Source organism: Dipodomys merriami, unplaced genomic scaffold, assembly GCF_024711535.1.
Source record: "Dipodomys merriami isolate MVZ:Mamm:240054 unplaced genomic scaffold, mDipMer1.0.p SCAF_9, whole genome shotgun sequence".
NCBI lineage: Eukaryota > Metazoa > Chordata > Mammalia > Rodentia > Heteromyidae > Dipodomys > Dipodomys merriami.
In genome coordinates, this window is record NW_027206512.1 from 62,355,138 (window position 1) to 62,367,895 (window position 12,758).

A 12,758-nucleotide genomic window follows, 5' to 3' on the forward strand; every position below is an offset into this window, starting at 1 on the left:
ACCCTATATACATCATGCCAGAATTGGAATTTTCTTGTAACTTGCTGCTAAAATGTCATCTTCTGACTCGGTTAGCAACCATACCCATTTGGTTATGCTGACCACAAGCAAATCTGACAGATTATTACTGTTCCTACCCTATCCCCTCCAGCCCTGAAAACAAACAAACAAACAAAACCAGTCAATGACTCCCTCTTTCCACCCATGGTTTATGCTTTCCTATCAGGAAAGCTTCTCTTCAGACGGGGAGACAGTCACTCTTTGACTCTTCCCCTCTGTACCCTCGATCAGTGAAAGCCAGGGTCCTTTCCATTATGGTTTCAGCCCAGCTCTCCTCTGTCAGACCCAGGCACACATGCCTCCCTGATTCTCCAACCTGCCACATAGCCTTCCTGGGACCTGCTATGCCCTTACATAGATATTCTTTCTTCAGTGTCCACAAGGCTTGCTCCTTTTCTTCAGATAACCACCTTATTAGAAGGGTTTCTGCTAAAAGCCTAGCCTTTTCTGTTGCATAGTGCTAATTGAATGTGAAACAAGCTGACATGGAGGCTGCTGCCATTTCTGAATGTGCACTGGTGTCTGCCTTTCCTTCCTAGCTAGATATCGGTTAGCTCCATTAAAGCAAGCTTCTCCCAGGCCTGGCATGTGGCAACTGCTTGAGCCGTGGATCTGAATGCCACAAAGGTTTTACTGCCTAAGGAAAGATGTAGATTGCATAAAATGTAGATTCTTTCATGTAGCCCCGGCTAGCCTGGCATTCATGATCCTTCTGCCTCCTTTGTTGAGTTTGGGGGATTATAGGCCTGTAACACTATGCCCAGCTTTCCTGCATCTAAATTTACATTACCCACCATTTAAACTTAAGTATACTCTCGCAACTTCCTTTTGGGAGATACCTGTATCAGTTGTTTTGCTGACTTATAAGTTGTTTCGTGAGAAAAGCAATTTCTCAAGCTTATAGCAGTGGGATGTTTCTTAGTTCTTTCACTCAATACATCCCACATCCCATTGCTTTTCTAAAAGAGGAAATTCTCTACCGGGATAAAGCACGTAATAGAGGCCAATTGCAAACTAATCCAGGAGAAAGCTTCAGAAATAAGGCTGTGTGTGGTAAGAAAGTATGTACCTTTCTTCAAGGAAGTTAACCTGGGGCAGAGTTCCTGCATGCAGGACTTTACCTGTCCTAGATCATAGAGCCAAAACTTGCATTTGGGAACCTTAGGTCTATAAAATGAAATTAAACTTCAGGGAATATATATATACACACACAAATATATATTTGTCAGCTGTGGTGTTTGAACTTGGCCTAGGTGCTGTCCCTGAGCTTTTTAACTCAAACCTAGTGCTCTTCCACTTTGAGCCACAGCACCACTTCTGGTTTCCTGGTGGTTAGTCGGAGATATGAGTCTCATGAACTTTCCTGCCTGGGCTAGTCTGAACCAGATCTCAGCCTCCTGAGTAGCTAGAATTATAGGCATGAGTCGCCAGCACCTTCTAGGGAATAAAATATAGCTGTTTAACATTGCTGTATATATCCAAGTATATATTTGGATTTGGCCAGACGCTTCCAGCCTCAAGTACAAGTATCCCCTTTATGTTCATGGACATGGGTTGAGGACTGAATTAAGACCCTTTGTCTAGCCACATAGTCCAGGGTGGCCAGCAGCCACAGGTTCAGAGGCCTGCCACATGGAGTTTACTGTCATGGTGATATAAACTGCACAACAGAGGCTGGTAGTGTACTAGATGAACTGGACCAACAAGAGCCCATACCCTTCGGCCTGACCACAATCCATGTGAGGGAAAGGCAGGGGTGGGGGGGAGGGGCAGGTATAGGGGTCAGGGACTAGGGGGTTAGGGGGTCAAAGAAGGAGCAGTGGGACCAGTAAGGTGAAGCCAGGGTATGGCTGAGGCGTTGGGGATGAGACGTGAGTGTGTGGTTCAGGCAGCTCTGCAGGACCCTGGCCTCGTCTCCCCCGGCCACTGGTAGGTAGACAAGAGCATAGGTCAACCCTACAGCACAGAAAGTTTGGTGTGAAGCTAAGGTTTGAGTCCAGAAAGCCAATTAGGAAACTGCTTGGAGATTAATGTATCTCATCAGTTGGTACAGCCATCTCTTGGTTCTTGGTGTGACCAGCACCCATCCATTAAGCCAGGATCTTCTGGGCTATGCCCATAAGCCACAGGGCCAAGACAAGAGGTCCATCATTGCTGCTGGGGGGGGGGGAGTTGCCCCCCCCCTTAAAACTCCCTGCTGGGTACTGACCATGTTTGAAGATGTGTTGCCAATATCTAATGGAGAGAAGCCGGAGATGTGGCATAGGACCATCCAGAGGCAGAATTAACCAGCCCAAATGCCACTAGTGCTGGCTTTGAGAATCCCAGTAAATAACCTTGCCCATTGGGTTGAGTACTTCCAAGAATATCCTGGGTTGGGGGCAGTGGGGGGGGGGAGCAAGGGAGAACCATATGTCCTGCAAGAGAGAGGGGTGGCACATTTAGGTACCACTAGACCATGTAGAGTTGTATTTTTATCTACCCTACATACAACAGACCGTGGTCTTAGGGGATGAGTAGCTCTCCCAGGACATGGCAGATGTGATGAAAGTCCAGACAGGAAACAGCACGAGACTGGGTCTTCTCAGCCCCTCTGGACTTCCTGCAGGCTTAGATGTGCTTCTTCTTTCCCAGTTAGGAGAAAAGAGGGTTATCTGCCATCTGTGAGGTAAAGAGAAAAGGCTGGAGCTTGGGGCAGGTAAAGTAGAAATGGTCCTGCTTCCGCACACCAAGAGTACACACCTAGAGTTCACGGGGTTTGGGATGGGTCCTGCTTTGTGTGAGTCACAACAGGCATCCACTGCTGGGCCCCCAGGGAAAAGCTGTGGGTGGCTATGAAGGAGTAGCCCTGGCCTCTTGAGTTTAGCCTGCAGTGTAAGTGCTGCTTTCTGGGAGGTAGTCCAAAATCAGCCCCAGTCACCAGTGAACAGAGGACCTTGCATGCTGTGCACTGGCCCAGACATCCCAGAATCTGCCTTCTCTAGCACCAGTGTACTCAGGAAAGCAGGGTCCTGTCCAGGTGGACAGTGGGGAGTTCTTCTCTGGGACTAGGGGACCCTCTGCACAGGATTCCCCGCCTGCAGCACTGTATTGGCTGCCAAAATGTTTGGTTTCGAGGCCTCCCACCTTCTAGCATGTTCTAATGTATTCACCCAGGGCTAGGAGCTGAGATGAGAGCCTGAGTCCTGAATTGTCATAGATAGCCTAGGATCTGACCTCACCTTGAAGAGTAGAGAACGTGGGTCCTGCAGGGGCATTTGCACCCTGCCCTGGGTGGCTTGGTTGTGTCACTCCTTCCGGAAGCCTTTCTGCAGCTTAGTCTCCTCTCGGGCAGGACATACAGTGAAGGGTGATGGGGAGTGTGTGTTTCGCTCTCCCATGTGACAGGGCTCCCAGAAGAGAGCACTGGTTCCTGGGCAAGACGGGGTGGCAGGGTGTCGTGTAAACCATGGCTGTGTGGTGGGACATGGAGGAATTGTTTTAGTGATGGTGGCTGTGTTCAGAAGGGACAGGAAGAACCGGATTGCAAAGGCAGTGGGTGGAAAGATGGAAGATTGGGCAGGCCCGAGGGGAGAGAGCCAGGGCTTCCTGCTTTCAGCCTGGAGACCTGTGTCCCCAGCCAGAGCTGGACCTGCCTGCAGCAGCACAGGAAGGAAGTGGTGGCGGGGGGAGCAGCACCCGGCACAGATCACCCTGTGGCTGTTTTGAATGGGGGAATGAGGCTGGAGGCCCTTCCCACAGCTGTAACCACCCTGGTGCTCCTGAAATTGGTTCCTTCCGGTCTTCTCTCCTCATTCCAGACCTGCTTCCCTGAGATTGAGGAGGCCAGGGAGAGGGACCTCAGGGGATGTGATATCAGCAGGCCTGGTGATGAAGCTCCCTGACAGCCCAGGGCTCCACCGGGACAGGCAGGCTTAGTGCGTGTAGCGGCTCCCACCGCGTCTGAGTCGAGTAGGGAGGAGCTGCTGCGCTGACTCAGATGTAAGTCATTATCTGTAATTTGGAGTCTCTCACCCCATGGCTGACCCAGTTGTATTTAGAATACAAACGAGAGTGAGAGAGAGTGAGTATGTGTGTGTGATTCATCCAGCCCAGCACAGGATTTGCCCTTCTGAGCTTTACACACCCTGCTTACAGATCCCTGACCATTTAGGGGAAGGAATTTTAGGGACAGAATTTCCTCCGGGGCCCAGCCTCGTCATTCCCCATCCTGGGATCACTTCTGCAAACTTGCTTGCCCCTGGGAAGGCAGTGTTGTCTGGGAGGCAGTCACCGTGCTTCACAGTGAAGTCCGGTGGGGGTGGGGGTGAGGGGTGGTCCCATGGTACAGCAGCACAGGGCCCTCAGCCAGCTTCTAGGCCGCACTTGCTGTGTGGCTGCATATACCTGGTGGTGTGTGAGGGAACCTGATCCACCATGTCAGAGCCTCTCGGTGAAGAGTGGGTTGACTTCAGTGGGTGTGGCTTAGAAACAGCTACATAGCTTGGATTTTGAAACCATTATCTTGTCTCATAACCGTGGGCACAGTTATGGTAATATTCCCATCATTCCAAAAGGCCTCTTGGCCTCGGTAGGCATGCTGTTGTCCTTCTGCCCAGCCCACAACAGCTGCTGATCTTCGTGGCTGAAGTCCCCTTCTCTAGAACTTCTTAAAGGAGTCACATAGTGTGTTCTTTCTTATGCCTTTGCATAATGAGCACAGAGCCTTTGAGATTCACTCTGGTTGCCTGTTTGTAGTTTGTTGTTGTTGCTGAGCAGGGTTGGGCTGAGTAGGTGGACCATGCTTAACCCAATTTCTCTGTTCCCATGGTTGATGCCCTCCATCCTGCCAGCTTGGGCTATCCTGGATTCAGGCCTTCCTGCAGACCCTTGCTTTCCTGCCTTTGGGAGGTACCAGGCAATGGGATCCTTTTATGATACCTCTGTCCACCTTTTAAATAACTGCTGATTGTTTCCAGCTCTCACTGTTTTACATTTGTACCAGCGTCCGCCATCCTTGACCAACACTAGTGGTATCAGTCTTTCTGTGACTCTCAGCCATTGTACTTTTGATTGACATTTTCCATAAAGCTAAATGATGTTGAGTGCCTGGTCAATGGGTTATTTGTCATTTTGTAATGTCTATTTTGGATATTCCATCTTTCTAATTTCATTAGCAGTTTTTTTTCACAATAATGTGTGAATCACATGTGATTGATAGATAATGCTGTGTTAATTCTTAGAGATGAAAGACTAGAAATGTTTTCCTTCCCAAAACCATTTATTGAGCACTTTGCTGGCTGAAGAGATGAGGTCACAGAACTAGGAGGTGAACGAGAATTTGAGGGACTGCGCTGGGTGCTGTGGCTGCCTGAGAAACACAGTAAATAGCCCCTTTGAGTGGTCCTGGGAGGCTTCAGTGAGCTGGCAGATAGATCAGAGGAGTGAAGACAGGATGGTTGAGGGAGCAGTGTACACAGACAGGTTACACAGGCCATGCCACAAGCTAGCTAACAATATTGGCTGGTCTCGGTCTGTGGAATGGCAGCTAGGGGTCCTCTGAGATTTCCTGGTGGTTCAGAGGGAGATGGAAGGGGCTGCAAGCAGCCTGAGCAGGTTGGGGTTCTAGAAAGCTGAACAGCCCTCCCACACACCCCTGCTGTGTCCTAACCCTGAGTCTGAAAGATGCCTCTTTACCCAAAAGCCTTGGTTTATGAAGCTGACAGCAGGAGCACCAGAATAGATGGCCACATCTTTATTTCTTCCCAAAAGAACGCTTGACTGTGGAGACCATTGAGAGTGGGGGCAGCACAGGGGGAGAGATCCACTTTTAGAAAATGTCACGCCCGATCCTCATTGCTGAGGACTGAGGATGATCCTAGTTCCAAAGGCAGGCTCCATTCTTGGCACAAAGCAAGCCTTTGATCTATGCATTTTTTTTCAAAGAAGGCCCCCAGCCCCATGCCTGCTCTGCGAGCCTCTGGGAACTGATGGGATCAGACACGGGGGGGGGGGGGGGGGGGGGGGTCATGAGAGACTCAGTGCTGCACAAGGGAGCCAGCACCAGAGGAGACACAGCTGACAGGTTTCCACACATAGGAGGAAAGGAATTTCACAGGCTTCCTTAGGTCAGTCTTTTGGTTCCTCTGACAGCTTACTAAAGTATTGGTGTGCGTCCTTTCCCCGCTTCTGTAGATCAGGGAGGGGCACCATGTGGCTGCCTGATTCCTCCTATTTACTGTATGCTCTTTTCCCTGCAGAACCCAGCCATTGCGGACATCTACACAGAGCATGCCCATCAGGTGGTGGTGGCCAAGTATGCGCCCAGTGGATTCTACATTGCATCTGGAGGTACCTATGTGAGCCCAGGATGTGTGTGCTGTGGGCCCAGAGGGCATCAGGGCCGGGCTAGCCTGGGCTCTGCTACCTTAGAAAGATGTGGATTAGTTAGGAGCAAGGAGGATTCAGATAATGATCTTTAATTGGGGCTGACAAGGAAAATAGAAGCCACCAGAATGCCTCATTGCAGGCCTAGCCTTTATTCTGGAAAGTACACTTTTCATTTTACATGTTCTAGAAGACTCTTAACTTGCAGGTCAGCAAGAATACCCCTGTGAGGCTAGCCAAAGTCTCTAGTGGCTTTACCCTGATGGGGGTTTTGTGTGTTTGTGTGCATGTGCGCAAGCACACTGTGTTTTGTGTCATCCTTACTTTGCTGCTCCTTTCCCAGCCAGCTGGCATTGTATGTGAGGCCTGGCCTTTGCCCTCCAGCCTGGGCTTTCTGTGTGGCTCAGTGGGAAGCTGGGGCCAGGGAGGGGGGGTGGTGGGAGGTCCTACACAGCTGTAGGGGTTTTATTCACTCAGCTCTGGGAGGTAGAGTTTAGCCGTTCACAGTTGAGAAAAAGAAGCATAGGCGGTAGATTGGTATACCGTGCATCTCATTCATTTGTTCACTTATTCATTCACACACTCAAAAAGTATCTGTGGCCTGCCTTAGTCCTATCTCCAGGCCCAGGGAAGATGGTGTGGATGGGTTGATGTGATCTCAGCATCTCCAGAGAAAAACTGAAACTGAATACTGAGAGAATTGCCTAGCAGGAGGAAGGGCATCTTTATCTCCGTGTCCCCATCTCTGTCTGCACCAGGACCTGCTCCCTGGGGCTGTATGTCTGGGAAGTAGTGGGCTCACCCCAGGCTCAAAAGAGCTCACCCCTCACTAGCTATGCAGCCAGTTTCCTTTCCTGTAAACCAAGGCTCCCTGCCAACCCCCTCACAGGGATGGGGGAGGGAGCAATGATGTGGTGTATGTACAGTGCCCAGCAGGATTTTGCACCAAATGACCCAGCTTTAATCATTGAAACTGGACACAAGGGAGAGAAGAGCCCTGTGCTAGTTCATCCAGGACAATGGGTACACTGCGACACAAGTGCTGACCGTGATTATACTCAGGGTTTGACAGGAGTCCGGCACAGAGTAGGCAGTTAGTGGTGATTGTGCTTCGGTTTGCTCCAACTGCATGTGTAAAACTCACTCATATTCCATGATTTATTTTAGTCCTTTGATAGTGTTTGCTTCTTTGGCCCTGCTTACCAACGAAATTTTGACTCTCTATTTAGGACTCAAGATTTCGTCCAGTGTGTGTTTCTAAACTGTGCCCATCACTCTGAGAAATACCTTCTCAGAAGAGGCTGGCTGGCAAGGGCATCCCTAGCTCCTTGACTCACCAGCCGGCAGAGAGCCTGAGGCAGAGGCCTGGCCCCAGGGGACTGTGATCAGGACAGAAATCCATGGCCTTCAGATCTAATGCATAAGGCTGATGCTGGTCTATAAATGACCATCAATGTAATGTTTCCTCTTAAAAGCACCCTAATTCAAGAGCTCCTGGGTAGAGATCACATTTTCACATTTCTGTTCAATTTCTTTGGAGTAGAGCAAAGTGATTGTTAAGGGTTACAATGAAACATTGCTCTGGAGATGATGGCCCCGGGCTAAATGTAATGTGGGAGGAGGGGAGGTGGGGAGGGGAGGCTTGTGACTGTGCTGGCCCCTGGAAGCCCTCCACTGAGGTCTACCCCTCCGCAGGGCTCTGTAGATGATGTGACCCACAGCCACTGAAGTACAGAACCTTCTGGGTAGGAGGTGTTCAGTCTCAGTGTGCACACTTGTGGGAGGTTGGCAGTGACCTCAGTTCAGAGATCATTCCCAGGGCATCTCATTGCTCTTTCAGCAGTATTGGTCTTGGGCTGTCTTGATGCTCATCTACCCCCTCACTCAGTCCTTCGGGCCCATGGCAGTCACTCCTAGATGGCTGGGGCACGTCAGGCGCTCAGCGGTAGACCCGACTCCTGATTTGGCTGCACAGCCAGTGTAGGCTAAATGGAATAAGGGCTGTCATGCCCAGAGGTGAAGGCTGGAAGTTACCTGGGCTAAGGTGACACAGCAGTATGGGTGTAAGCTGGGGTCTCCTCCCCTGCTTCGCTCTGTGGTATTTGCTGAGCATTTGTGTGTGGGGATGAAGACACTGGGAACGGCTCCTTCCATGTGGTAGTAGACCAGAGCTTGCCAGAAGAGAACTCTACCCCTTATCACTATCCCTGCACTGCAGAATTTTTCTTCAGCTGCTATGTCTCAACCAACAGATGGTTGAAGGTGTCTTTGTCTGCTTCTCCTCTGTGGGATAGGGGCTAGGCCTCCCATGAAGCTTGGCACCCAGTGGGGAGGCCTGGGGTTAGTGTTGGCAGCCTCCACAGGACTTCCCTGATCAGGGTGCTTGGTGCTGGTCCCCAGGCCTCAGTACCTTTCCTGTCCCACCTTCTAAAAAAAACAACTGAGTGGGCCCAATAGGGGAAACTGATGGTCTGTCTAGTAGGGGAGACAGTTAAAAGCAACCAGAAGCCAGTCTACGATTGGAGGTGGAAATGACACAGTAACAGTGGGCCAGTGAGCCCAAGGAACTGGAAAAGCTGTGCCCCCTCCGTTTGGAGAAGGGACTTTAACTGACATGGGTTGTCTGGAACACACCTTGGCAGCATGTCAGACCATCTTCCTGGACTTTACCCAGAGTTGATGGGGACCCTTCCCCACCTAGGGGAAATGGGTGTCTTCTCTGGGGTCCCCTCCAGCCAGGCTGAGCGTGGGAGCAGTCCTTTTGTGCCCTGCTATGTCTTGGCACGCCGAGAGTGGTCTGGTAGCTAAACAGATGCTTAGCAGGCACAGGACTAGCCTGCGACTTTGCACACGTGACCCCTCCTGAAGCTCGATGTAGCTGCCTCACTGCACTGCCTCCACCGCTGCCCTCTCTTGGTCTTGTTTTGCTCTGCCCAGAAGAACGAAAGCTACTTCTTTTCTTTCTTATTTTCTGATTGGTTTGGGGCCTTGAGGGGCTTGAACTCTGGGTTGGCACACTGTCGTCTTCAGCTCAGGGCGTCTTCAGCTCTACCACTTGAGACACAGCGCCACTTCTGGTTTTCTGGTGGTTTATTGGAGATGAGAGTCTCATGGACTTTCCTGCCTAGTCTGGCTTTGAACTTCAATCCTTAGATCTCAGCCTCCTGAGTTGCTAGGATTACAGGCGTGAGCCACTGGCGCCTGGCTTGAAAGGTACTTTTGACTGCAACCAGGTAGTAGCTTTGTCCACCGCTGTGTGAGGTGGCCCAGAGTCCTCTGGAGAAGCTCCGTGGTTTGCTTAGGGAGGGCGCAGCTTGGAGTCCTTAGGAGCCAGGAGAAAAGTACTCCCTATTCCTCCCACAGGCACAGCTTGTTTGGCAGAGGTGTATCAGGGCCGTACTTGCTGGCAGGATCCAGGGGGAGGCCCCGTCTCTGTCTTTACAGTTGGCTGGCAGTGCTCCAGTGAGAACAGAAAAGGACTGCCATGTTCTGTTACTGTTCTTCCTTCCCAACACCCACCTCATCGTCTCCTAGGAGCAGCTCACTCGGCCCTCGCTTGTGTGCAGGGAAGCATGTGTGATGAGCAAGGCTCAGGGCTCTGTGGGACCTGGGTCTGCAGGGTGCAGGTGTCTGCTTCTCCAGAGGCCACTCCTGGAGGGAGGGCTTGGTGCCACTGGCACACCCCACAAATGAAGGGCTCTATCTGGAGAGTTAAAGAGGCCCACATACCATGTGAGTGTCCTGAGAGTCATAAAGCAAAACTGCTTTGTAGCATGTTGGGACTTGGCCAGCACTTCTGCCCGGGCTTTTCCAGTGCCTGTCCAGGGTTTGCTGGTATGCAAGAGAAATGCAGGGCCCCATAGCAGTTCTGGGGGAAGCAGGTTGATTTAAAACTGGCTGAGAGTCGTATACCTGGACCTACCCTCCAGGAGGCCAGGGAAACCAAGCCACTGCTAAGGGGTTAGTGACCACACTGCCCTGGCCCAACCAAGAAATGCAGCGTTTCTTACATTGTTGTGTTGTGTCCCGTAGATATCTCTGGGAAGCTGAGGATCTGGGATACCACTCAGAAGGAGCACCTTTTAAAATATGAGTATCAGCCTTTCGCCGGGAAGATCAAGGACATTGCCTGGACTGAGGACAGTAAAAGGATTGCCGTGGTTGGGGAAGGAAGGGAAAAGTGAGTCACCTCAGTCCTTCCTTGTCCTGGCTCTGGACTGGTGGGCATCACACCTATTACCTGTGCCAGATGTGTGACTAGCTGGAGCCACGGGTCCATTCATAGCTGGCTGGGCCACACATAAAGTGCCACTTCACAGTGAGGCACTTACGTTTCCTTACGACATCCTGAGTCTCTCCCCTGGATTTCCCGATGTCATGCCCATGTCCCAGGCATGAGGAATGGGACAGGAGAAGCGAATGTACCTCTTTTTAGGAGTATCCTGTAAGCATGCCCCAGGAGCCAGACACTTGTTCATCCTAGCTGGACCCATCTCTCAAGGTCCCCTGAGCTCAGCAAAGAGGCAAAGGAATACTGAGCAGTCAGCATGGATGATAGCTGTCCTTTGGGGCCGATGACCATCAGGGTCAGCGCTGTGAGAACAGAGTTCCTGCCACAGCTGCCCCTAAGCACTTGAACTTGACAGTGTATCTGTTACTCAGAGACTCTTACTAGCTTGTGTTCTGTTGGGTATTGACTCTTGTGTGGCTTATCAAGTCCTCACTGTTGATTTTAATTCCTTTTGTTCCAGTAACTGGAACAGCAGGGTTTCATTGAGTGTCAGCTGAGAGTAAGGTAGCTCCTTGCCAGTAGTGACAGCAACTGGCTCCTGGTCCCTCCCTGCAGAACAGTAGGGAAGTGATAAAGCCATAAAAAAACTCCCCTAGTAGCAGCTTCCTGGGGCATCTTCACACGGAGGCCCTCTGGCAGTGGCCTCATAGACGTGGACTTCTAGTTCCTTCCCAAAGGCACTTGAGTTACTCCTACATGTTCATGGATTCCTTTGACACAAACCTTAGAACTCCAGCATCACACACTTTCAGACCTGTTTGTTTATCCTGATTCAGGGCTATACTGACACCAGGCCTAGTCTTAGCACTCCTGGCAGCTTGGCCATCACCTTCTTAATCTAGGACTGATGACCTTTCTCCTTAATTTCTCTCTGGATAAAGGTTTGGAGCTGTCTTCCTGTGGGACAGTGGCTCTTCGGTAGGCGAGATCACAGGACACAACAAAGTCATCAACAGTGTGGACATCAAGCAGAGCAGACCATACCGGCTGGCCACGGGCAGCGATGATAACTGCGCTGCGTTCTTTGAGGGGCCCCCCTTCAAATTCAAGTTCACAATTGGCGTAAGTGTACTCGACTCCTCTTGTGGTTTTAGTCTGAGTGAGAACAGGAGTCAACTGATGCTTGCGACCAGAGTGTACTTGGGTGGAAGATCTGTCAGAAAGGGAGAGCCCGGGATACTGGCAGCCAGCTGCTTCCTTGCTGGGTTATCCTCAGATCTGAATCACCAAACAGGAGAGGCAGGCTTGCATGACATCAGGATCAGTGTCAGCTGCCTCCCCTGGAGAGGAAAAGCAGACTGCCTACAGAGTGGCTTGTGACTGGAGGAAGCAGAAACACTCAGTTTGGAGAAGTCATGCCCAAGTGTCCTGTTAGTGTATTGAGGCTTTGGTATAAACAGCATATTTCGGTGTTCTCACTTTGCATGCGCCTTAACTTGGCCAAGCACTGGCTTTTTTAGCCTTACACTTCCCATTCAGTGTAGAGTGGTGGTATGTAGTGGACATTGATATCCAAGAATCTCAACTCTGGCTGTGCAAAGCTGCCCTGAGGTCCAGAGCAGCATTCTGCTCATCCAGCTGTCTTGCAGCCTTCCAGTCTGGGTGTGGGCTGGTCTGTAGGAGTGAGGGCAAAGGGGGTAGAGGGCTCAGCATGGCCCTGGGGTTCTGTGCTCGTCCTGGCTTTACCTTTTGGCTATTCATATTACATACACCCAATGGAGAAAACAGTATGAGTGCTGATGGAAAAGAAAAATAGGTGGGATTATGATGCTTTACCATAAAGAAGGTGTCTTATGGCTGTTGGGTTCCTTGGAGGTGGTTGAGTTTGGGGCTTACTCCTTCCCCTCCTCCAGCATTAGATGAGATAATGTCTTTAAAGTGGCTTGCTGTGGAGGACTTTGCATTATCATGACCGCAGAGTGAGTCATCAGAGCCCTGAGCAGTGTCCCTGAAAGGGCAAGCACAGGACCAGGGCTCTTGGCTGTCCAGGAATTCCCTGTTCATGATGAAGCGGGCTCATTTCGTCCCTGGAACTTAGCCT

General features: G+C 50.8%; 1 protein-coding gene across 1 annotated transcript in view; it reads left to right on the plus strand.

Annotated features, from left to right (window-relative positions):
• Wdr1 (WD repeat domain 1) overlaps positions 1–12,758 on the plus strand; it is a 32,277-nt gene that overhangs the window by 2,430 nt on the left and 17,089 nt on the right. Inside the window, exons 3-5 of the mRNA XM_070012761.1 lie at positions 6,300–6,390; positions 10,459–10,606; positions 11,599–11,779. Coding sequence (XP_069868862.1) covers positions 6,300–6,390; positions 10,459–10,606; positions 11,599–11,779 — 420 coding nt within the window. The remainder of the gene's footprint in view (positions 1–6,299; positions 6,391–10,458; positions 10,607–11,598; positions 11,780–12,758) is intronic.